Raw genomic sequence first — 27,325 nt, forward strand, 5'->3', positions numbered from 1 at the left:
TGTGGGCTATCCTAGTAGCCAGGTCTAGCAGGCAGTAGGGATGCATGGATCTGGAGCCCAGGAGAGCAGTCAATACTTGAGAAACAAAGTTGGATGCCATCATGTTCAGGGAGGTCTTTGAAACCACTGGAGTAAGGGTGTGCAGAAGGGGGAGGGAAGAGCAGGGTAAGAAGAACTAGTGGTATTTTCTTAAGCTCCCCTGACCCAGGGAATTTTAATAAGCAGTCAGGAGAGAAAAGCACCATAAAAAGAAGCAGGTGAGATATTAAACTTTGATAGGAACACCTCATATTTGTAGAGGGATTTAAAGTTTATAAAATTCTTCTGCATATATTGTCCTATTGAATTTTTGCAATCATACTCTGAGGTGAGAAGTACACCCACCCAGGTAAGGAAACAAAGACCAAAATCAATATTTAAGGATCAGATATGGCAGAGAAATTGGGCAAGAAGATGGAGAAGGAGCAAAGTAGTAGTTGGAAAACCCGGGAAGGGTGGTATTGTTGCAAACTGCGTGTCAATTTTTAAAAGATAATGATAGTGAACGTTTCTAGAGTGCCTTTTTATCTCTCAGACATTGTGCTAAGTGCTTCACAAACGATTTCATCTGGCCCCGAGAACAACCCTCTGAAGAAGATACCATTATTAACCATATTTTACAGTTGAAATGCTCACATTTGGCTCAGATTAAGTAAACTTGTTCACAATTCTATGAGGGGTAGAGTTGAAATCCAGTCCCGCCAGGTCTGGCGCCAGACCCATCCAAGAGCGAGGGAGCAGCCAGTTATGTTAAGGACTCAGAGAACTGGTCAAGGATGACCAGGCCTGAAATGTGTCCAAGGTATTTGGCAGTTCAATATCTTAGCTCCAGAGTCTGGGGGAAGTGGGAAGGAAAGCAAAAAGGACAAATGCCACACTGATGTGGATAGGGTTGCCATATGTGGTCTTGAAAAATGTGTGTCACCTCCATTACAAGAAGTGTCACTCCTCTGGGGTTGTGACAGCCCCTTGCAGCAGCCCTGAGTGAGGGTTAGACAGAGTAGACAAGACATACCCCTGTATACTTTAGAGAAGCTGATGTTAAGGGAGAAACAAGAGACGGTAGGAGTTAGAAAGATTACTGAGCCTCTTTTTTGTTTTTTAAGATGGGAGAGATGTAAGCATATTACCACGGTAAAGAAGAGTTGCCTGGGATAGTCCCAGCCTCCCCGTAAAATTGTCAACCATGCCCCCTTTCCTCTAGCTTTTCCTGGTTAGGACAACATATTATATGGTCATCCTAGGTAGCAGAACCTTGAGAGGGAGAAGCAGAAGAGAGAAGCGTTGCTTATTGGAACGAGGTTCTGGAGACAGAGGGAATGGCTCTGGGCAAGTAGGAGGCCATAGGAAGGAGGGCCATAGGGCCCCCCCGCCCTCCCCCAGCAGCAGGAGAGCGATGAGGTATGAGTAAGTGTGGATGCTAATGGGTCAGGGGCTGGATATAAATTTGTGAGATTTCTTGCTTGCCTTTTTTCTCTGTGAAGTGAGCGGCCAAGGGGTCACAGTTTAGTGTTCACATTCATGTTCAATTTGCTTTTCAGTCTGTTCGCTGTGAAGCCCATCTTTTCCCATAGGTATTTCCAATGGTCTCCATAACAAAAGGCAGACAGTGTGGATATATCCGAGCTGAGCATGAACCACTAGCTGAAAACACATGCCCTAAGAGAAGGCGATTTAGTCGTGCTACTATGGCCCATGAAAATGTTAGCACAGCAGCATAATACTGTGAGACAAATCTACACCATGAATGCTTAAAAGCATCTATCCTATTTCATTGTCATTACAACAGCAGCTTATTATTGAAAGCTTATTATGTGCTAGGAAGAGTTCTATTCTAAATCTATATTTTCATGTAATATTATAAATGTATGCACTTTTCTATTTTTTATGATTCCCCCATTTTTTAATTGATGAGAAAATCCAGTAACTCACCCAAGTTCACTCACCTCGTCAATGGCAGAACCAATATTTAAATTCAGGGCTCACACTCATAATATGTTACCTTCCCCCTGCTCTCTCTCATTATAATCTGTTGATTTAAGTTCATTTCAGGTCTTCTCCTTTATCTGTGGCATTAACCAAAGGTTGGCATTATGATACAAATGACCACTGACTCCCCCCAAAAGAGATGAAACAGTAATCTGACGTGAAGCCTGCTGGCACGCAGGACTAGATCCCCTGTTAAAGAGGGAATCCGTTCCTTGATGGTTGCTAGCCCTTTGAGACGGTCAGGCCCTGGCTACTCTGCAAAGTCTGATCGGCATGCTGGAGGAAGCGTACGCTAACTGGATTAGTCAGTTTAGGAAACACGGTCGTGAAATCCAGCCATGTGGGCAGTTGCCCAAGAAGGCCTGACTTAAAAACTGAATCAGCGATGACAGAGGCCACTCTCTGTCTCCAGTCGTTCTCCAACTGTGGTGAGCTCCCTGTCAATGTGACGCGCGCTGGAAGCGTGCAAGAGCAAACATGAGGCTTTGGAGAAATGTCTTTGATTCGTTATTCTGCTCTCTTAAATATTAATATAATATGCAACATATTTGTTAATAGACAGTGTCATTGTCTCCCTTGGTGAATAGGAAAACAATTTGAACAGTGTGGGATAATTATGGATCAATCACTCAAAAAAACTAGTGCCCAAAATGACTAACGGTAGAGGTTACCGGGGTAAAAAAGGAATTGAATTGACAGTTCATGCCATAAGATTAGTGGTAAGGAGAGTTCTCTTGCCTACACTGATGGGAATATAATGTTGATTTAAGATTTTAGGTTTTTTTTCTTTTAAGATTTTATTTATTTATTTGAGAGAGCACAAGAGGGAGAGAGAGAGGGAGAAGCAACTCCTCACTGAACAGGGACTCCAATACTGGATTCCATCCCAGGACCCTGGGATCATGACCCTAGTCAAAGGCAGATGCTTAATGGACTGAGCCACCCAGACACCCTAGGATTTTTTTTAATTGGATGGAGTTTTACTACTTTTGTCATTAAAAAATTTTTTTTCGTTGAATAACCCTATGATGGTGGGCTGATTTGTATGACAATGAAAACGAAGAATAATGTTGTGCTTTTTGATACCAATTCAATAATACATCTTATACTTATTTGGTGTGTTTGTCATAACCTAACTCAAAATTATAAAACAATTCAACAATTACATAATGTCTCTAGGAACCATTTCATCTCTTTGTTTCTTGGAACATCTTGGAGGAAACTCATTCTTATGCATATTTGAAAATTATAGAGAAAATGTGGCTGCTTCTCAAGAGGGTTCTATTTCTTCATTTGTTAAAAAAGATGGAGATGATATCATCTCTAGGTCCCTTTCAGCTTTAGCACTGGATGCCTCAATCATGTGAGCAAAAGTAGGGTCAGGTCAGGAAGGAAGGCACTGTGGGACATCAGTAGGAGGCGAAACACAAGCACTACTTTTCTGGTGGCTTATGAATTCTTAGACTGCCCAATTCATATTGTTGTATGTTAGCAAGCAAGCAAGCAAGAAAGAGCTAGAAACATGCTACTGTTAGAAAATACAACTTTTGTTTTTTGTCAGAAGTGAACTCCAGCCTTCACACAGAAATTGTCTTCTTTTCTGTTGGCATATACTCTTAGTCATGGAGAGCAACTGAGCTAAGCCTTGAGTATCATTTCTGTGTGAATGAGACACACTTCCAGGTCTGAAGATAATATAAGGTCATCCCTCATTTAACAGAAATCACAGAGTAGGAAAAGAATTCTAAAAATTCATCTCTTCAGTGTAAGTACGGACAAGTTTTTTGGGGTGCTATAACTCACTGTTAGGCTCTGGGGGATACAAAGATGAGTACAACCCAGCTCTGGCCCTTCAGAAGTTGGTAGCTGGAGTAGATAGAGACCCATGGCACACACAGATGGAAAGGTGGATGTAGCCTATGAGATAAATAACCAAGCTGCCGATCTGTAGCAAAGCTTGGCGCCACCTCCTCCATCCCTGCTGCAGTGGCCCAGAGGCTGTGTTATGTCAGTACATTTTTGTAAATAAGAACATAACTTCAGAATTTTATCCATTGGTATTTGTTCTAAAATGACCCCTCAGGGTTGAGACAGGGAGTCTACAGTCCAGAAGCAAGCTCCCAAATGAGTGGTCTTCTGGGGAACTAACAGGTGAACCGGAAGTCCTGCCGCTGTCCTTGTGCTGCATCCCGCATCTCTCTCCCAGGTCCTGCGGGATGGAGAGGGTACCCATCGCATCCCACACCGGGGGCGGGTGGGGGGACGCCCAGCTGTGAGGCAGGCCTTCCGGGCTTAGACCCACACCCGCCGCAGACATCACTGCATTTGCTGCACTGTTTCTGCTTTCTTAAGGTCAGTCCCTCAAAAATGTTTATTTCTGGGCGCCTGGGTGGCTCAGTTGGTTAAGCGACTGCCTTCGGCTCAGGTCATGATCCTGGAGTCCCGGGATCGAGTCCCGCATCGGGCTCCCTGCTCGGCACGGAGTCTGCTTCTCCCTCTGACCTTCCTCCCTCTCATGCTCTCTGTCTCTCATTCTCTCTCTCAAATAAATAAATAAAATCTTTAAAAAAAAATGTTTATTTCTTAGGCACAAAAAAAAGATCGAAATCCTCAAAATGCAAAATGAACAACCACAAAGCACAGGGTTTTTTGGGTTTTTTTGTTGTTGTGTGTGTGTGTGTGTGTGTGTGTGTTTTAGCTTAATAAACTAGCATACATAGGCAGGGCCAGCTCCCCAATGTCTAAATATGATGGGTTTTCTATCTGGTTGGAGTGGGTGTGGGTGTGTGTGTGTGAAACTGTGTTTGCTATGCAATTTATAGTGTATTTTTGCTTTATTTGGAGCGTATCTTTTTAACTTGGAGTATCTTTCCTTGGAGTGGGGAGGAACTGATGAGATTATCCAAGAGGGGCTCACAACTCTCCCTGCTACCATTGTGCACTGCGGCTGTGAAGGGAATATGTATGTATCAGAAACACGTAGATACAGCTATAGATACATGTAAGGGCTGGAGATGCTAACATGGTCAGTATTCTCATTCATAGGTAGCTTTCTGAGCAGGAAAAGAACTTGGCTCTGAAGTTCAAGAACCAGAGGAACGCTCACAGACTTTGACTCAGTAATAAGTTTCTGGACTCTCGCCTGAACAAGTAATTCAAAATGTGGAAAGATTTATATGCACAGAAACCAAACAATTGGGAGCAAATCTTTAAGTCCTCCAAAAAGAAAATGATTTCCTAAACTGTAGCACACTGATGCGACAGAATAGCATGGAGTATTTAAAAGTGAGGAATAGGAAGGTTAGGTAGCCATTTGTAAACATGCACATTTTTTTTATGTTTAAGAAATGAATTTTCATTTAATATTTACAAGAAAAATTTATGTTTACATAAATATATGAAGTCACATACACACACACAAAAAAAAACCTGGAAGGAAATACATAAAAAGTGAAAATAGTGGGGGGCCTGGGTGGCTCAGTCATTGAGCATCTGCCTTTGGTTCAGGTCATGGTCCCAGGGTCCTGGGATCAAGCCCCGTGTTGGGCTCCTTGCTCGGCAGGAAGCCTGCTTCTCCCTCTCCCACTCCCTGTGCTTGTGTTCCCTCTCTTGCTGTGTCTCTCTCTGTCAAATAAATAAAATCTTTTAAAAAAAATGTGAAAATAGTTTTTCTAATTTCCTATATTTCTATAATATTGATATTACTCTTTATTTTAGAAATAGTAGACAACCTGATGGTTTATGTAGAAAGTCATAAGGAATTAAAACAAATAAACAAACATGACTAGAACTAAAACGTAAGTTTAGCAAGGTCTCAGAATACAAGGTCAACATATAAAACACTAATTGTATTTCTACATATGGGCAGTAAATAATTGGGAAAAATTTTAATTCATTTCCAATAGTGTCTATAATAAATAAAATTCTCAAGAATAACTTTCATAAAAGACATGTAGAGTGTCTATGTTGAGAACTATCAAACATGACTGAGAGGAATTAAAGAAGACCTAAACAAATGGAGAGGAATATCACATTCATGGAGCAGAAACTCAATAGTGTTAAGATGTAACTTCTTCCCAAATTGACTTATAGAACCCATGGAACCTCAATACCAGCAGGCTGCTTTTTAAAAATAGAAATTGATAAGTCTACTCTGAAATTTATATGGAAATGCTAGGCATCTAGAATGCCAAAACAATCTTAGACGAGAAGAACAGATCTAGAGGACATACACTGCCTGACTTCAAGACTTGGATAGACAAAGAGATCAATGGATAGACCAATGCAGCCGAGTCCAGGAATGGACCTATTCTCATAGAGTCTGCTGATTTTAAGAAACGATGCCACATAAATTCAATGGAAAAAGAAAAGTCAATTCACCAAATGGTGCTGGAACAACTATAAAAATATATAATAATATAAATATAAGAGCCGAAACAAAGTAGAAAACAAGATAATTTCATGACCTAGAGGTAAGCAGGGAGACAGAATATTATTGAAGAAAAATACTGGTAACTAAGACTTCATCAAACTGAAACAATTATGCTTACCAAAAGATATTGTTAAGAAAATGAGAAGGCAACCTACAAACTGGGGAATATATTTGCAAAGCACTTAGCTCTAAAATACCTACAATGGAATAAAAGAAAGTGTCAAGAGGAAGACAAATACTGTATGATCTCACATATATGGAATCTTTAAAAAAAAAAAAAAAGGCAGAGAGAAAATACATCCTGGACTGAAAGAATTTGTTTTTGTGGAACTTTGTTGGCAGGACAGGGAGTAGTCGAACAAGCACTGTTTAAGGAGTTGGTTCTGGTCTCCCATGAAACTAGTGCCTTCCTGATCTGTGAAATGAAGAGCTGGGGGTTGGACAAGCTCCAACAGCCCTTAAGAGTTTTTAAATTATGTGGATCCAAGTGGACACACAACAGGACAGTAACCCAAAACATACAGACAAAAGGCACCATTAGACTTTTTTCTCTATCTCTTACCGGACTCTGAGCAAAGGAGAGAAATGTCTTGGGAGAGAGTGACTTGGGCTATATCAGAAAGATGAGGTCAATGCTCTGGTTGCTAAATGAGTACAATGGGGTGGGCGTGGGGTGTGGGAGAGAGAAGTGTGAAAGATTATTCCTTAAACCACTATGGCTGTGGCCAAAGGCCACCTGGACAAATCACCGTATCTTCAGGTTATCAGTCCTATAAAGGAAACTTGATGGGGGAAAAGGAGGGAAGTTGGACTTGAAGGTTTTTAGCTTACATAGTGTCTCTACCGTGGTTGTACATGAGAATTATGTGGGGGAGCTTTGAAAAATACCAGGTCCAGGTCCAGCCCTGGAAAGTCTGTCTTAGTTGTGCTGGGGTAGGGCTCAGGCATCTGTCTTTTTAAATGGCTCCTTGTGACTCTTAAGAGGACCATATTAAGAATCTCTGGTTAGGGAAGTGTAGTGTTAAAAGGGCAGGCCATATTTGCAGTGGGGGGGGGGGGGGGGGGTGCTCCTGGGAGTAAAATTAAGTCAGCCAGAGTGTCCCATCTATTTCCTTGATTTACACAATTTAATTCTGTTCTTCAGATCCCAAACTCCTTCAGATCACAATTCTCAAACCAGAGGAACACATACATTCATTCTGCTCCGGAAAGAATAAAGACTAAAGTGGGGAAAGCCCATTACTAAATCAGTAAGCAAATTATCTCTACTTTGGGAGAAAAGACCTTGAACAGTTGTGGCAGGGAATTAACATTTCTTGAGACCCCTTCTATGTTGGGGGTCTTTATATGGGTATTAGGGGGCTTCCTGTAGATTTTCTCAAGAGAAAGAAATGTCTAATCTTACAAAATTAACCTTTGAAATGATTCTTCCACTGGAACTAAGGAGGACCAGGACAGCCTTGGGCAAAGTCGGACAGAGGTCGCAAAGGTTGTCTTCAATGCTCTTGCTTCCACTTTCGGCAATGCTGTTGGATCCGTACCCCCTTGCCCCCAACCCCTTTCCCCCAGGCATTGTTGCAGACCTTTCTCTGTCTCTTGTGGCATTATCCTAGTCCCAGATCTTTAATAACTGAGACTGGATGGAATAATGAGATAATCAACCCAAGTAATACTTGATTAAAGGTTACTGGTCTCACAGAAAGTAATACTTCTGTCTAGTTAAAATTCATGAGTTTCCTTGAGAAGGCCCTTAAGGAATGATCCTTAGATAGAAATCATTTCAGACCCCTTACATGGCAGATGGGGGAGATATAGTTTTACCGGCTTCATTGAGATACAATTTACATATCATAAAATTCACCCATTTTGCAAATAGCGGAGAGGCGGAAGCGACTCACATGTCCATCAATGGACGGATGGAAAAACAAAATATGGTACATACGTACAATGGAATATTTATTCAGTTTTGAAAAGGAAGGAAATTCTGACACATGCTATAACATGGATGAACCTTGAAGACATTATGTTAAACAAAATAAACCATTTACGAAAGGACAATTACTGTATGATTCTGCTTATATGAGGTACCAAGAGGAGCCAAATTAATAGAGACAAGAAGTAGAGTGGCTGGACAGAGGAGCAAGTGGGGAGTTGCTCAGTGGGGATGGAGCTTCAATTTTGCAAGATGAAGAGTTCTGTGCATGGATAGTGGTGGTGGCCGTACCACAGAGGAAATGTATAGAGTGCCACTTAATTGTGTACCTAAAAAAGGTTAAGATGGTCAATATTATGTGTCTTTTACCATAATTATAAAATAAAAAAAATAAACTCACCAACTTAAAGTGTACAACTTAATGGTTTTCAGTATACACACAGAGTTGTGCAACCATCTCAATCATCTAATTTTAAAACATTTTCATCATCTGCCCCTCCTCCCCCCAAAACCTTCCGCATACCCATGAGCAATCACTTGGGGAAGATATTTTTAACACGCCATAGGTGTCACTCAACACTCATAGACTCTTAGAATACTCTTAGAACCTGAGAGATTTAGTCCTACCTCCTCAGATGAAAAAGTTGAGGGTTAGATAGGCAAAGTGTCCTGGCAAAGGTCACATGACAATTCATGACAGAGCCAGGTCTTTTGGTTTTCTGGGAAGTTCTTTGTCCTGCTACAAAAATGCTGTCCCTCCCTTTCTTTAAATTGGTGCTTATGGTAGATGAATAGTATCAGGAGATATTACTGCTCCCCGCTGAGGACAACGGGGCTCTTTCCTCAGCCTCCCTTTGCATCTGCCCGAGTTAGAAAGCAGAGAGTAAAAACAGTATAGTGGAAAAACTCGAAACTGTGTTCAATAATGCTCCCTAATGCTTTAATTCTGTTAGGGAAGAGTTATAACGAGTTTTATAATGAGAATCATGTCTCAGCCTCTCTTAGAAGAATGATTGGAAACACAGGTAGGTGCAGTGATTTTACTTTTGAAGGATGTGCCTTTTGTAGCGGTGGCTGGGCTAACTGGCAACAAATAGCAATGTCATGTGTCAGCAATGCCAAGGTCTTGGGCTGGCTATGGTGGTCACGACGCCCCTTGCTGTCTGGCTTTTGGGAGAGTTGCAGAGGAAGTGGGAGCTGGAGTTTCTCTAAGTCCTGTCCTCTTCTGCTTCCAGTAGCATGTAGACCCAGCACAGGCTTGGCCAGGGCAGTCATTGGATAAAAGTTGGGGTTAGGGGAGTGGTAGATAACTAATTTTGTCAGTGAAAGCCTTCCAAATGTGTTCCAATATTCCTTCTGAACTCATTGGTCAATTCAAGCATTTTCAACTGCCCTTATTTCCAGGAGGGCTGGTGGGGAGGGCTCTATGGATGCTAACGATGGAGAATGAGCACCCAAGTACCAGAGGCCATGGAAAATCATGTTGTTGTAGATTTGGAAATTTCTAGACCAAGTCCTGAGCCTAATTGTGAGATATGGGCCTTTCTCTCTCTCTCTCTCTCTCTCTCTCTCTCTCTTTTCTTCTGTCCTCTTGTTTCTCTGTAAATTTGAGCTATCCTCCTCCTTCCTGGTTATCACCCTAACTCACTACAGGCTGATGTAGATCACTAGGAGTGCTTGGAATGTCTTCATCCAGGCTACTCAAGAGGCAAATACTCTAAACGTCCTGTGAGTTTCCATCCTAATGAGACAAACCTGACTGGAGAGACTGCTCTGGGGAATGACATAGGTTTCTAGACAATGAGTTCCCTGAGGACAGTGTCTGGATTATTCATTTTTAAGCTCCTGGTGCCTAGCAGAGTGCCTGGATCATGTGTTTGCTGAATGAATGAGTATTTCCTATCAGGTGATGCATTATTATTTACAAAGTGATTTATTTCCCATGCATTAACTCATCCTTGCAACTGCTCCTACCTTACCCCTGGAAGGTAGGCAAGACTGTTTTACAGATGAGGTCACAAAGCTGTAGGTTGGTCTTCAGATTCTAAATCCGTTGGCATTCTCATACAGGTGTCTTATTGAGACTGCCCTAGCTAAAATATTCTGCCAAAGCCCTGAGAGATCTGAATATGGATTCAGATAGACATTGGTGGTTTCTGAATTTTGTTCCTAAATTTGGAATAGACATATTCTTCATCTAAGTCTAGTCTCACCCATAGGATGATTTTGTGCTATTTGCTAATCACTGTGGGTGTGTAGGTTTTTTATTACATTTTGAGTTAAATAGAATTTAGGGGCTAGCCTGGTAAACTGGTGAATCCCAGTGTAGTTTGTAGCAGCTGTTTCCTGATATAGATTTGGCATGATATACTATTGTACCTAATACAGTTTTTGGTAATTTCAATCAACTAGATTGTAGCTTTATGGCCCTAGGTCTTCAAGAAACACATGTTCAAACATTCTCCCTGCTTAATGAGATCCTTGTTCCTGTTGAACTTCTACAACCTTATTGGAAATCAATGATTGCTTCTGATCTTCCAAATGTAATGTTGAAAAGACCTAGATGAAATCACTATATAAAGTGCTTTGAGATTGCAGGATGTGGAGAGCGTGCTGTCATTAAAATGAATGATTCTGCTTGGAGGTAAACCGTATTTTCAGTCTGTATTGTATTGTGCATGAGGGAATTTCTCTGTCCAGAATTATTTTCTCCAAATAATTCGCACGCTCACAGCACTCCTGGTAGCGGGTATCACCTAACTCCTGGGCGGCAGGTTGGCTAAAGCGAGCAGTTCTTTCCTAGCAACTGTTGCTAAGAGGGGCGTGGCTAGGGAGTCCAGCGAGGACGCGTTAGGCCGCCCCCCCCCACGGCGTAGACTACACTTCCCATGATGCTCGAGGGTGGTCTCCGTAGTGACGCACCGGGGGTTCGCGGAGGGGGAGGGGAGGCGGGGAGGCGGGGGCGGTGGCGGCGGCTGCGAGGAGGGGCAGTGTTCTCCCCATGTCCCCGACTTGCGCTCAGGAAGCAGCCGCCGCCGCCGCCATGTTGGCTTGAGAGGCGATGACAGGAGGCGGCTGCGGCGTTTGGGACTGAAAAGTGGAGGAGGAGGAGAGACAAAGCTCCGAGAGGAAGCCATTCCCTGGCTGAGGAGAGGGAGGACCCGGCCTCTTCCGGGGACCAGCCGGAGTCGGCGTCGAAGGGGAGGGGAAGGTGGCGACGCGGGGAGGCGGAGGCAGGAGAGGAGCGCCGAGAAGCCGGAGACGATGCGCCCCGAGAGCCGCCGCTGCCCGGAGGCGCCCGCGGCCTGAGCCCCGAGGGGCCGTGGGGTCTCCCGCCCGGCCCGAGCGCCCCGCGCCCCGCGCTCGCCGCCCCGGCCTTTCGCTTCGGCTCCCAACTAGTTAAATGCCCTTGAGCGCGGGTTTCCGCGGCCCGGCCGCCAGCCCCGGCAGCGCGAGTTGAGCCGTTTGCCCCGCGCCGTCCGCCGGCCCCATCGCGGCCGCCACTCACTGCTCACGCGCCCATGTGTAGCCACATAGTTATCTATGTACATCCACGCCGGGGCATTTTCCTCCTGCTTAATGAGGACTTGACTCGGGAGCAAGTGTGAATCACTGCGGGGCTGGGAAAGGAGGAAGGCGATTTAACCCCCTCCCACCCCGCTCCATGTCCGTGTGTCACTCGGCTCGGTCTACCTGGCGCGGCCGGTCCTGAGGCTGCTGCTGACGACGACGGGGGCTGCTGCTGCTGCCATCCCGGGAGTTCTCTCCGGCTCGGGCCACACAGCTCCTGGGGATTGTCTCTTCGCTCGGAACCTCGGCCAGCTCGGCACTTTGGCTCTGAAATAACTTATCTTTTGGAAAGCACATCACGAACCAGTCAAGATCGTTAAGGCTGATTGCTGTACCTTGAAAACTTCTGCTCTTTTTTGTTTGTTGTTGTATTTTTCCCCCCCGGTAAATATCTGGGTATCAAACGGCAAGATGTCCAGTAATGTTCCGGCAGATATGGTAAGTGAAGGATAAGTTACGACATTCTTTGATTTAATTGTGGTTTCCAATCTTATTTAATCAGGATGCAGGCGTGGGGTGACGGTTTGCAGGGGACTGTTGAAAAGCCACGGTGCTGGGAGATTTGGAGAAGTTGGAGGTTCTGGTTCCCCCTCTTAGGAAGTACCGCTTTTAATATGGCTTTTCGCATTTGGTTGTGTTTTCTAAATCATTAAAGACAGTGGAGAAGTAGGGGAAATGTGGCAGTGTAGCTCGAAGTGGAGAAAATATCTCCCTCTTTGCCAGAAACGTTTGAACATTTGTATCTTAAAGCTTCTGAAAACGTCAATGACAGTAGGCAGAGCTGAGGACGGGTGTCCCTACTGCATACAGAGGTAGACGGGGAAACCGGAATCTTGTTCTTCGATACTGACGAGATCATTAATGCAGTAGATACAAACTTGGTATTTTCAAGAGAAGGGACGTGTATGTCTTCAAGAAAAAGTCTACTAGAATTTGCCGTGAGCTTTTTGAAATGTCTGGGTGAACAACTGTGGCAACAGAAATATTAAGATGTTTTGGAATTTTCACAAATCTAGACTGACCGTATATTGGTACTACTTACGAATTTCCAGGACTTTTTGTACCAGACATTTAGTAGTACTACATCATTGGACTTTTAAAAGCTAATAAAACACAGTATTGAGCCTTGATCTTTGAATGTTGAGAACTTGAAACAAAAAGTACTCTTGTTTATTGATGCTTTTCTTCTGTTTCTAAAGGTTAATGTTTGTTAAAATGAGTCTGTTGACTAACAGGAATCCTGTAGGCTTAGAGTGCCGGGAGGTGGTGGGGTTTGTGTGACTTGAAATTACACTTTGCAGTCCTAGGGACAAACATAATGCAATTAACAGGAAGATTAAAGATCTTGTTTATGAAAGAATTGAAGTTAACATAACATCAGGATTTGAGTGTTCGTGTATTCCAGTGAAAAAACAAAATTGAACTTTGCTGATTAAATTTTAAAATATCAGATGTTTCTGTAGGAGCGAACCTCACTTACAGGCTTAAAGACAAACCTAAATAGCTGCAAATGGCATATTTTGACCTTGGTTTAAAGACATTTTGCTTTTGTTTGATTTGCCATTTGATGTACTATTTTAATGTATAGGAACCACAATATTCAGTCTGTTGTGTGGCCACACAGCAGTTTACACTCTCCTTCCTGAGTCTTAAAACTCTTGCATTGTTCCTTTAGTTTTCCTTTCCCTCCTGGTGTGCCCACGGGAGAATAGTCTCCTGCCCGTTTAAGGATAAGCTGGACATGGTTTCCTCTACCCTACTTTTGAAGTTGCCTGGAAAGGTGTCTGGACTGAGTTGGAAAATGCTATTTCCCCTGTCTGATGAGTATTTTTTTGGGCTCATCGCTTCCAGCAAAGATTTGTTCTCTAAAGTCTCCCTTTTTTTATCGTCATGCACGGTGCAAGATATGTTCACTCTATTCTGTCATAGAAATTGTAATGAAATAGATTTGTGTCATTAAAACAGTGCCACTACTTTCTTTAGGCCCAGTGTTGAAGAAAAGCTGGAATGTGCGTAGCACCAGTTACAAATCGAAATGATTTGGGGAATACCATTTCCAAGTCAAAAGAAGGTTCGGCAGCTAATGTTAGGATCGGGGAAACGGGAAGTAGTGGCAAGGTTTTATTAAGAGGTGCAATTATAAAATATAACTATTTCTGTTTTAGACTGTATTTTAAGGCCTTGATTCGGCGGTGCTTTGAGATCCCTTGATTAAAGGTGATATGCAAGGGCAAAGCAGTATTATGTAATAAACATATAATGCCCTGATGATGCTGTTTCAGAGTATGTCTAATCTACAGCTCAGATTAGATTGTTCTCAGTATTTTTTATGTCTCATTTTCTAACTGCTCAACTTCTTGGAAGTCTTGAGGTTTTTTTCCCAATGTCACAACCTCTTAAACCTTCATTTGCTATTACTTATATTGCATTTTTGCTTAAAAAGTGCCTTTATTTGATAAGTGCCTACAATTCTCAACTTTTTGAAATTAACATGATAAATATGGTTAGAAGTTGTTGATTAAATGCTTTGTATTTGTTAAACTCTTCATATCAATAATTGACAGTTTGCATTTACATTCATGACTTAAAGTGAGAACAGTTTCACCACTTTGAATCTTGAACAACCTTAGCTTCCCTACCCGCCATCTCCTTCCACAAGCTGACATTTCTTTTGCAACATAACTTCTAATTGATTAGGATATGTACTCTCCGAATATGAATACATACATTTTTGCAAGGTGTAGTAAAATGTTTAAGTTTCTTAGTGGTGTCAGCTAGTCTGTGCTATGTAGAAACAAATGTTACCCTCTTTTACATGTTAATGGTGCTTGTCCTTGTATAGGAAAATCATAGTTGGGAGATAAGGTGGGGCAGTGAAATTATAACCTCTGTCATTTTTTCATTAGAGATAATTCATTGTTGAGCTACAGTAATTGCTAGATCAGTTGATGTTTTTGGTAAAGTCTTCTTATGGCAATGATTGTGACTGACTTTAAAACCGATTTTTTAGCATCTTTTTTTGTTTTGTAAATATAACTCACATTTCAAATTTATTTCTAAACATTCAGTAAATTTCTGTGTTTACCATAAGGAGTCTCTTTTTTATAATCTGAATTTAGCAAGTTGATCTGTTTGGAGGGGGAGTGGCACCCCTAGTGAATGGATTTGCTGTACTCTTTAAAAAAATTTACAGTTGGTACTTTAGTAATTAACATTCTGTAAATATGTCCTATATATAAGTGTATTTACATAAAATATTGGTTTTCTTTTGCTAAAAGTGATTGAGTTTGAACTAAGAGATATACTGACATTCCAGTGTAATAACTTGTGAAAAAAACCCTAAAAATATCTGAACAGAATATCATTGTAATACATTGTATTTAAATGATTCATTTCCTTTTTTTTTTTCCCCAGCCCAAATCATAATTCATGATGGGGCAGTATTTATTGTTAATAATTGTAGGATGAATTATGTTAATGACTGTAGGTTTTCTGAAAGAAAATGTTTACTCTTTCTGTTAATCGTAAGGCCTAACTAAGGCTGGATAGATAAGGTGGTAATTTTGTTTTCTAGACTGGGAAAATTATCAAGAAATAAATTATTTATATGAGTATTATAGAAAACATTTGAGCTACTATTTAGAGCTTTGGACTAAAATTATATTTTATGATATCTATAAAATTGAAAGCCCTACCTAGGAAAGAAATTGACAGTGTGAGAAAAATAGCAAAGCAATTTTGGTATTTGAAACATTTTATCTTTTTAAGCTATTAATGTAGAAATTGTAATAGATATAATAATTTTTAGTCTGGGGTTAAAGAAGATAATGATAATTTGAGTTTTTTCAGTGCTTAATGATTATTTTTATTGTAATGTTAGATCTCTTTTATTTGTGGAGAAATATGGGAGCCCTCTGGTGGACAGGAAATTACTAAAACGAATTTCCTTTCAAAGTGAACTTTTATCACTTTTCCAAGTTAAAGTAAAATGACGGATGTAACGTATACCAGGGGAAGATGTCATGCTAGAAAAAGGTACAGACGAAAGAAAGTTTTTAACTCTGAAGAAAGAGTTTATTAAGATCTAGTGCCCCAAATGCTCTGTTTACTTACAGCTTCTTTTAATTTTTCTTTATTTTGCTGGAGCTCTTATTTCAAGTATAAGTGGGGAAGTTTTATGAAGCTAAAGGGTAGATAAGTACGTTTACATATGTAAGTACGTGACAGTGAACAGTTTAATAAATAATATATCTCAAATGGCATGTTCTTCTAAATTGTTTTTACTTGAATATGTCTTACATTTGGTGTTCTGAATTAGACATTTTTCATTAAGAAAGCAAAAGACGGGGGCGCCTGGGTGGCTTAGTCGTTCAGTGTCTGCCTTCGGCTCAGGTCGTGATTCCAGGGTCCTGGGATCGAGCCCTGCATTAGGCTCCCTGCTCAGAGGGAAGCCTGCTTCTCCCTCTCCCCCTGCTGCTCCCCTTGTTTGTGCTCTCTATGTCAAATATATAAATAAAATCTTAAAAAAAAACATTTAAAATTAAAACAAACAAACAAACAAAAACAAAAAGACAATTTACCTCAGCTTTGAATGCCTTTTCCTATCTGGCTCTAAATCCTACTCCAGCTCATGTCCCTCTCCTGTGAAAACCGCTTTTAGTTCATTTCTAGCGCTCAAGTGTGAACCATTTTCTGTCAGTGTGTTTGAGATTCTTCTTATACAGTGTCAAATTTATATGGTTATGTGTCTTATATTACATCTCCCATGATTTTTAAAACACATTTAAAAGCCAATGAGTGATTTTCTTGACTCATAGAGCACTATTCTATTACTTATAGAAAAGTAAATATTGTTCCATACTACTACTACTGATTAGGTTGTTAAATATGAAGTATATGATGTCTGCTTCTGTTACTACTTTGAATATGAAAAATGTATTTTTAATATTAAGGCTTGAAATTCTTTTAAATTGGTGATTGGTTAATGATGGCTCTTAATTTTCTTAATATGGAACAGTAAATATATTGTAGGAAACTGAAGTATATGCTTCTTAACTCTATTCTTTAAGAATTCCTCTCATTCTGGGGGAAAAACCTGAAAGTGACTGTAGAATTCATGGTAACTGGGATCCCTGAGGAATATCATTCTGAAACAGTAAATTTTCTGAATACATGAAGTTATTTTGGAAATACCCCAATCTAACAAGTTGGACTACTGTCCTATTGAGTGTGATATACTGCACATAATTTAACTTCTTTTTGATGACCTAGAGCCATACTTTGAATAATATTGATTCAGTTCAATGTATGTTCTTCCTTGAGTACTTCTCTGTGTAAACATGTCATTATTCTATAAGCTACAACTTCAAACCCTGAGCACCTAATATAGATTGTGAAGCTTTATGCCCCTTCACTAGGTCAGTAATTTACAAAGTGACATGAGGCAAGTCAGTTGAGATGTGAGAATGAAAATATTAGAATTTCTGTTTATTTATTTTATGCTCCAAAAAGTGGGAGCTTTTGTATTAATATATGGATTGGCTCTGAGGCTTTTCTAGGTCCACATTCAGATGGTTACAATGAGTGTGGTTTGCTGAGGGAACTTGTGGGCGTTCTGTAATGTGGAGGCCAACAACAGCACCTTGACTTTCTCAAAGTTTTTGTAGTTTTTCTGTTACAGTATATTATATAGTTACTTTAAAAAATGCTTTTTAAAAGAATCTGTGATACTTTGAATTGAGAAGGGGAGCAGAGGTTCACTGTCAGTATTTAAAAGAGTTGTTAAAAAAAAAAGGAGTTGTAGAACTCAAAGCTGAATTACACATTTTTATTTCTCAAAAGAGGAATATTATAGATGCTGATATTTTCCATGATGACAAGAAGCTATCAGTATTATGCTACCTAGCAGATATTTTTGAGAAAACAAACACTAAGTTGTCTCTACAAGGCAAAATTGAAATTTTAATCAATAAGTGAGAAAGTATCTGCTTTTCAGCAGAAACTAATGTTATGGAGAGAACATTTTGAAAACATGTTTAGACATTTCCAGTCCGTTGAAAAATCTTACAGAGAATTTCAGTGGACTTTGGACCCATTTGTTAGAAACCTAAAAACAACACATTCTACTGAGCTTGCAAAAATATCTGACAGCAGGAAAAATAAAATTTTCATAACGCTGACATCTGGTAACTGACTTTTAACAAACACTTGTGCAAAGTTGGTGATAGAATAGAAAAGTGATATGATTTAGTAAACCAGTAAGTGACATAGTCTTCCATAAAGATCTGTGCATCTTTGTGAACTAAGTTTTTCAGTTATGACTTAACAACAGTTCTTAAAATGTCAAAATACATTGAACTTCACAAATTAGGAAAGCAAGATTTTAAAAAATAGACATTGAATAACAGTGCTGTCACTTAAAATGTTAATAGTAATAGCATTTTTAGTGATTGCAAGATTAAAACAAATTAATATTTAACATAGTTAATAGTTAAAACAATATTGTAATCTTTTAATTTGCGTTTTAGTATTTGTTTTACAGTACACGTAAAATATGATTTACAAATGAATATGCATATATTGGAGGTATATGCTCAAGTGTTTTATAGTTGGGATGTTCAGTCAAAAAAATTTAGGAGTGTTTGGGTGGCTCAATCAGTTAAGTGTCCCACTCTTGATTTCAGCTCAGGTCATGATCTCAGGGTTCTCAGATCAAAACCGTGTGGAGCTCTCCACTCAGCCAGGTGTCTGCTTAAGAGTCTCTCTTTCCCTCTCACTCTCCCTTTGCTCTCCCACCCCCGCATGTGTGCTTCTCTCTCTCTAAAATAAACAATTAAGTCTTAAAAAAAAATAATAAAAAAAATTTGAAAGTCACTGTATAAGACGACTTCAGATTTCTGAGCATTTTAAGTTCTTGTGCTTGATGCGTAGTTTCAATGTTTCCTGCTTTGTTGAACAGTTATAGTTTTCTGTGGTCAGTATGCCTACCTGTCCCTCGCTAGCAATTTACAGTTGCTAATTCTAATTTGCTGTGGGTGTGGAAACCAGATTTTTAAAGTTTATTGAAGTATGTTAAAATACCAAATGGTGTCCACATAGGATTTTCAGGAGTTGCCCTATAGTAAAGTGCATAATCTTTGTTTCATGGACTTCATCATGTCTGTTTTGGCTGCTTAGAGTTCTCTTTACTTGAAGGGCTTATTTTCTGGCTCTTAAGTGTGTTTTGCACAGATGGAGATTTTTGATAGTGAAGAACTAGGTAGATGATTTTAAAAATAAAATTACATGTATAGCTTTATTTTGAGTGCATAGGAGAGAGAAGGTAATATTTGTTGTGCACTTGTTATACCAAGCAGCTGCTTGGCATTTTACATGATAATACTTGATTTAATCCTCACAGTGACCCTGAATAAATATAGTTGGTATATAGGTAAAGAAGCTGCTACTACCTACCAGGAGGAGACCACCAGGAATGCATCTGTAGTGAAACAAATTAGGTCATTGACTTGCTCTAGCAAGGAAGAGCACATGCCTGAGGAACCATGCTTAGCCTCAGTAACAGGAAATGCGAGAAGTTTGGGGTAGGGTTTGGGTTATGCTGAATGATTCTAATGAGAAACCAGAAGTGAAGACTAGCTCTGGATTGTATACTACGGGCCATGAAGTGGAGGTGGGTTTAGTAATTGGATCTGTCAGTAGTCTTTGCAGGAGAAATGAAGGGGACTGGGGTAGATGTTAGTCATTTTGGAACTCTGGTGTGGCTGTGGGAGAAATTTTGTTGCCTGTTGGTCTTCTGTTGGCCTTGTCTGTGTCTTAGAGACATCACAGTGTGATTATCAGCACAGCTGAGTTTTACTTTCTCACAGTCTAGGTTCAGAGAGGATAAGGAGGTCATAGAGCTAGTAAAAGGTAGAGCCAGGATAGGAATTTGGTAGTGATAAACATGCTAAGCCCTTTCCCCCTACCATACCTGAGCAAACATTGCTAAATCCCTGAGGCAGAATACCTTAGATTCCTTACCAACCCCTTGCTCCAGGCATTCACCACTGATTGGTCTGAGCTAGCATAGCAGAGATGACACCTGTTTTATATATCTTTGCAAAATACTATGTAACCTCTGGGTTGGAATGATTTTAATTAGCATGGATTATCTTATTAATTGCTAGAATTAAAGGGCGTTTTCTTTAAACTTGTTGGAACTTTGAGTCTTCTTATGTATATACAATATAATACAGTACAATAGAATTTTTCCTATAAACTTATCACTTGAATGTAGAAACTATTATTGCTTTATATATATAACACGGATTTTTAATGGATTCAGGGCTTTCAGAGTATTTTGTTTTTATTTTTATACTCTAGCTACTTACGTATGGTGCAGATTTTCTATTGATTGATTCAAATCCAGTAGCATTTTTTTATGGTCTAAATAAAATATATATGTGGGCAACTTTCTATGACTAGATTTTGAGAAGAAAATGTTCTTTCTGCTGATGAAAATGGTCTAAGTTAGGCATTATATCTTTTGTTTATGAACTTAAATTAAGATGGCAATTCATTGTGTCTAGACAAAATGTTCTCATGATATATGAGAATTTTTTACTTTTTCTTTACTTTCAGTTTTCTTTACTTTCATATAAAATTGGTGTCTTTGCCTTAGAAATATTCCTGCTTTTGTATGCTCCTTTTTTCATTTAGTTGTATATCATGAACAGCTATCCATACAAATAAGTATAGAACCATATTATAATTTTGAACTGATTCTGATAGATGTACATAAATTGTTTAGCTAATTCCATACCCATGGGCATTTAAAAGCTATTATAAATGACATAATGAATATTTAAAAACATATTTCTATGCTTTGCCTGATTTTTTTTTTTTAAGATTTATTTATTTGAGAGGAAGAGAGGGAGAGCGTTTGAGCTTGTGCCCAGCTGGGGGGGGGGGGGGGCAGAGGGAGAGGGAGAGAATCCCAAGCAGACTCCCCACTGAGCATGGAGCCAGAGGAGCGGGCAGTTTTGGCAGTTCCACTGGATCTTGCAACCCTGAGATCATGACCTGAGCAAAAATCAAGAGTCCGACACTTAACCGACTGAGCCACCCAGGCACCCCTGTCTGATTATTTTCTTAGGATAAAATCTTAGGAATGTAGTTGCTCGGTGTTGGATATGTGTTAAAATTTGGGGATGATGTCGTATCAACTAAGTTTAAAGCATCCTTGAATTTCTGGATAACCTTAACTTGTTTTTTATGCGTTATCCTGTTAATATGCTATATTATATTTCATTTACAATGTTTGCATTTTTGTTCATGAAAAAGATTGACTAGTAAAGATTTAGTTATCAAGCTTATGATGTCTTCATAAAATGGGCTGGGAAATGTTTTTTATTCTTTGGAATAAAAGATTATGAAGATTAATTTTATTTCATCCATAAATGTTTGGAAGAATTCACTGGTGAAGCCATTTGAAGTTTTCGATTGCTGAAACTATTTCTTACATACATATATATAGGACTATTCACATTTTCTATTTTGTGTCAATTTTGACAAGTTTTGCTTTTCAAGAGATTTGTCCATTTTATCTAAATTTTCCAATTTGGTTTATAATTCTACACGCTATCTTTTTTATTCATTTATTTTGATGTTCATAGTATCTAGTGATACCTGCTTTTTAAATCTGCTTACTGGTAATTTGTGCTTCCTCTTTATCTTGATCAGTTTTCAGAGAGCCAATTTTCAGATTAAAAATATTCTTTATTTTCTAATTGGTTCTGCTTTTAGCTTTATTTATTTCCTTCTAGTTCTTTTTTTAAATTTAATTTGCTGTTCTTTTTCAAGTTTCTTGAGATGGATACTCAAATCATTAACTATCAGTCTTCTTTTTTTAATGTATGCATTTAAGTCTATGAAATTTCCCTGTAAATGCAACTTAGCTGGATCTCATAAGTTTGATATGTCCTATTTTTATTTATCACTCAATTCAAAATATTTTAGAATTTCCTTTGTGGTTTCTTCTTTGATCCATGGATTATCTAGAAATATATTACATAATATCTAAACATTTGGGGATTTTCTAGCTATATTTTTGTTGTTGATACCCACTTTAATACAACTGTGGTCTAGGATTATTCTGTGATTTTATTTGTGGGCAATTCATTGACACTTGCTTCCTAAAAGGTCAAGTTTTAGAAAATTTGAAAAAAACAAAAAAAAGAGAAAATTTGAGTGTGCTGTGCTTAATGTCACTTAAGTCAAACTTATTAATCATGTTCAAATCTGCTATATTGCTACTGACTTTTTTCTTATTTTCACTCAGTTGAGAGAAGTGTATTAAAATCTCCAAATGTGTTCTTTTAGTTCTCTCAAATTTTGCCTTATATATTTTGAGGCTAAGTTATTGGCTGCAAATAAATGTACAATTATATCTTCCTGTTGGATTGATCCTTTTATTGTCATTCTCTAGTAATCTTTGTTTTAAAGCTTATTTTTTTGGATGTAGTATACTTTTCTTTTGGCTTCTTTTTCCATCTTTTTTTCTTAAAACCTTTGTTTGTCCTTAGAGATGAAGATGAATCTCTTCAAGTATCATATAGTTGGGTTTTGTTTTTTACTAAACCTGATACTCTGTGTTGTTTTACATTTAATTGCTTTAGTACATTTTTGGGGTTTAGATTGGCCATTTTACAATTTGTTTTCTACTTGTACTGTCATTCCTTTATAACATCCCCCCTCATTTCTTGCTTTCTTTTGGATTAATCCAATTTTTTTCCCCCTCATATTTCCCCTCTTAGCTTATTTGTTATAAATTCTTTTATTATCTCCTTACGGGTAACCTTAAGATTACAATATACATCTTTGACTTGAGTCTGCCATAAGTTACTTCCTTTACCGCTTCCAGGAAAATGGAAAGGCCTTAAATACTTGAATCCCAGTTCTCTCTTTCATGTTATGTTTTATTTTAAACCTCCAAAGACATCAGTATTGTTGCTGTTGAGATAATAATAACAGTAGTAGTAGTAATAATAATAATGTTGTTATTAAAATCGCCCTTATTCATTTCGCTTTATCCTTACACTTACCCTTTCTGGAAGCCTTCATTTCTTACTCTTTCACTGCATTTACCTCTGGGTCATTTTTCTTTGATACAAGGAACTCCCTTTAGTATTACTTTTAGTGCAGGTCTTCTGGTCATAAATTCTGTCTTCATATGCCCTAAAAATGTATTTGTTTTACCTTCATATTTAAGGGGTCTCTTCTTTCCACACCTTCAAGTTATTTTATGACTTCTGGCTCCCACTGTTTCTGTTAAGTCAGCTTTTGGTTTTACTGTTGCTTCTTTGAAGTTAATGTGTTTTCCTTTGATGGTGTTTAAGATTTTATCTTTGTCTTTGGTTTTCAGCAATTTTACTGCTGTGTGCTTATATATGACTTTTATTGTAATTATTCTTTGTAAGGTTTGTAGAGCATCTTGAGTCTATGGCTTGTTATCTTTTGTTTCTTTGGGAATTTTCTTAGCTGATATTCTTTAAATACTGCTTCTATCCCGTTCTCTCCTTTCCTTCTGAGACTACAGTTATATGTATGTTAGGTCATTTCATAGTTTCTACTCCCACCCCACTGTGTATTAGTTTGGATATTTTTTTTTACTGATTTCAGGTTCACTTACCATATCTTCTCTGTCCAGTGTCCAGTTATACCCAATTTTTGAGTTCTAAATTTCAGTTTTGTATTTTGTATTTCAGGCCCCAAATTTACAAAGGTTCAAGTTCTCACAACGTTTTCATCAATTTTCTTGAGTATCTTAATCATTGTAGTGTTCCTGTTTGATAACTCTGATACCTAGATTACCTGTGAGCCTATTTCTGTTGCCTGGTTTTCGATCATTTGATCCTTTTTTCTAGGACAACTGGTAGTGTTTTATTAAGATTGTGATGAAAAATTATAGAGAATCTGAATGTTGTTATCTTTCTCCAGGTAGGCTTTAATATTCTCTGGCAGGCAGTTAGAAAAACATTGGTCACTTTGATTCATCAGTGACTGATATGACATGAGGCTGAATTCTGGGCTATCAGGAAATTCAAATAGCCTCACTCCTAGTGCATAGCCCTTCTATGGTCTCATTTGAAAGTTTGGAGTAATTACCAAGATGCTTCTTTTTTGGCAAGCCTTGGCAATTTTAATTACAGTTGACCCTTGAATAATACAGGTTTGAGCTGCACAGGTCCACATACACATTTTTACAGTACAGTACTATAAATACATTTTTTTCTTCCTTGTGATTTTCTTAATAACATTTTCTTTTTTCTAGCTCACTTTATTGTTAGAATACATATATAATACAAATAACTTACAAATTATTGGTAAGGCTTCTGGTCAACAGTAGGCTATTAGTAAAGTTTTTGGGGAGTCAAAAGTTATATACAGATTTTTGACTGTACAGGGATCAGCACCCCTAAACCCCATGTTGTTCAAGGGTCACCTGTATTGTGAGGCTGATGAAAGCCCTGTTGGCTTTTTAGTCTCTTTGCAACATCTTTTTGCTGAGTTTTCCTGCATTTCAGTCCATGTTGTTTATGATTCAGCACATTTCTGGAGGGCAAAAACTGAGCAGAATGTTGGGCTCATTCTTTGAAATTCCTCTTTATCTGAGATCCTCAATTCCTGGCTACTTGGTAGTACGGAATTTCAATTTTTGTCTTCCCAGTCCAGTGAGACTGATATGAACTCCAGGATGCTGCTTTCCACTTGGCCTTTATGCCCTGTACTGGTAGTTGGCAAATAACTCAAGGGGAAAAAGTGGTGATATCAATGTGTTTTCCTTCTCTGTGGGCTCTTGGTTCCTAACGTTCTGGCTCTCTTGGTTGCTCTCTCTATGCCTTCAAATAGCTGGGTTTGTTTGTTTGTTTTGTATTTTACTCACTTTTATAGTTTTCAGAGGGAAATATGGTTGATACTGCTGTTCTCGCATAGCTTGAGTAATTGCTCTTTTTTTTTTTGTAATTTTGGCTATACACTCACCACTTCTCTCTCTCTTTTATTCTACAAGTGGCTAAGAATAGCTACAATTAATTAAATACTTAACTATGTTACTTACCATGCCACCATCAGCCAAGCAGTTGCTTAAGTCAGACATCTAGGAATCATCTTTGAATCCTCCCTTCCCCTCACCCCCAGATCTAGTCCATTACAAAATATATCTGGAATCCATCAACTCCTCTTCATCTCCATACCGCCACTCTGGTTCTGCAAGCATCATCTCTCTCTCCTGGAGTACTGCATTAGTCTTAGAGTTCATTTTTCCACTTCCATTCACATCCCCCTAAATACTTTTCCAAAAATAGCTTGAGTGATGTTTATAAGACATAAATTGCATTATCTTTCCCTCTGCAAAACAGAAAACTTAAAGCAGCTTTCCATTGAAGAATAAATTCCCATAGAATAAAGTCACGAAACCTTGCCATGGTCGTTCAGAGTCATCATCTGGCTCCTGCCTGTCCCTGAGATCTTCTCTCATTTGACTTATGAGGCTTCAGTAATACTGGATTCCTCTCAGAAGCCATAAGCTCTTTTCCACAGGTAGGCTGAGTCTTTGCACATTTCAGTCCCTGTGCTTAAAACAGTGCCCTCTGTATATGGCTAATGCCTTCTTATTTTTTCTGTCCCCAGAGATACTTCCTGACCATATCTAAAGTTGAATTCCCTTGCTCTCTTGTTTTATGCCTCTGGACTCATAGCTTCCTCCATAGAACTTGTCACACTTGTATTCATTTGTCTGTCTTTCCCAGTTTTCCCAGTAGACCATAGATAGAGTCTATGAGTAGTAGATATATATCTTTCATTTGTCACTATAGCTAGTATCTAGTATGGTGCCTTTTGTATAGTCAGTTCTTTGTGAATAGTTGTGGATTAAAGGAATAAATGACTGTTACAGGCACTGTACCAAGCTTATCACTTGAGAGATTTAATCTTCCAAGAAAACTCTCAGAACAAGCCTGTCAGGTAGGTAGGTTCTAGTTTTAGCTGTATTTAATTCATAAGGAAAGTGAGATTTAAGATGTTTGGTAATTTTCCTGAAGTATCAGCTAGGTGGGCTTTTTTGTGTTCTTGGATCGTTTTTTACTTCTCTAACTTTTGGACCATTATTACCTTGCTTATAGCATATCCTCTTCACTATGTCTTAAAGCTAATTGCTGTGATTATACAAATATTCAGGTATTTTTAACTTAAGCTTTTTGCCTTTGCTTAACATTTAATAATCGCCAAAATTAGAAAAGAAATTAGTAATTTATAATGGAAGTTGAGAAAATGTTAATAGGACTTAAATACTTGAAGTGGTGGATTTTCAGTGTGGCTATCAAGTATGGTGAGTGATTTTTCAAGCTATAAAATCTCTCACTTTATGATTGTAAATAGAAAGACTGTTACAATTAATTACATATATTTGAATATATTATATATTAAATACAACTTTAAAGAAAATATTTTGTCTTTTATACTTAAAGGACTATTCAGTTATACAGATTTTTTTAACACTCAAAATAATAATAAAATTTCCATGTTAGATATCATTTTATATCTATACTTATTAGTCTGATATAATAACCCTGCTCTTTTTATTTCCTTGCATTATTCATTCAGTTAATCAAGTATTTGTTGAGCATATGCTATATGCCAGGCACTGTTTTAGGCTTTGGTGTACAGTGTGAATGAAACAAAGTTCCTCCCCTAATGGAGCTTACATTTAGGTAGTAGGGAGACAGACATTAAACAAGTAAGTAATAAAAAGTAGAGTATAGAGTACAGTAGGTGTTGGTAAGTACTACAGAGAAAAATAAAGCAGGAAAGAGGGTTAGAGAACGCTAAGACAGTATGCTTGTGTTGGTCGGCTTTAAATATTGTGTTCAGGGAGAGGTCACTAGGATAATGACATTTTTATATGGATCTGAAGTAGATGGGGAACAAGCCATCCAGATATCTTAAGGATTCACATTCCAGGCTGTAGGAATACTGCCTCATTTTATTTCTTTGTTATTTTTTTGTTTGTCTCACTATTTCTTCTGCCGGTCCTTACCTTAAATTTTTGTTTCTCATGATTTTTGTTTTCTTTCCTTCTGTGTGAACTAAGTGATTATTACCTTCCCGCAATTTTTTTGCAACATTTATTGGACTCCATTGTGCCAGATAGATTCTGTCAATAGTTAGAGCCAATCAGTTTTCTCTAGTGTCTCTCAAGTCAATTTCCTCTTCTTTATCTTCCGTTACCTTCAACTAGGTCTTCATCCAGACATTGGTCTCCTTTATCCACTGCTATCCACCTTTCTTCACCCAGGTTTGTCTTTTGAAAATACAGATCTCATCCT

The 27,325-nt window shown here is 38.6% G+C and overlaps 1 protein-coding gene across 1 annotated transcript in view; it reads left to right on the forward strand.

The window, feature by feature from the left end:
- Positions 1–11,352: 11,352 nt before the first annotated feature.
- Positions 11,353–27,325, forward strand: part of UBL3 (ubiquitin like 3) — a 66,274-nt gene continuing 50,301 nt past the window's right edge. The window contains exon 1 of the mRNA XM_035003613.1: positions 11,353–12,401. Within this exon, the coding sequence (XP_034859504.1) occupies positions 12,375–12,401 (27 nt within the window). The 5' untranslated portion in view covers positions 11,353–12,374. The remainder of the gene's footprint in view (positions 12,402–27,325) is intronic.

This window comes from Mirounga leonina, unplaced genomic scaffold, assembly GCF_011800145.1.
Source record: "Mirounga leonina isolate KUSES-001 unplaced genomic scaffold, KU_Mleo_1.0 Mir_127, whole genome shotgun sequence".
Lineage (NCBI taxonomy): Eukaryota > Metazoa > Chordata > Mammalia > Carnivora > Phocidae > Mirounga > Mirounga leonina.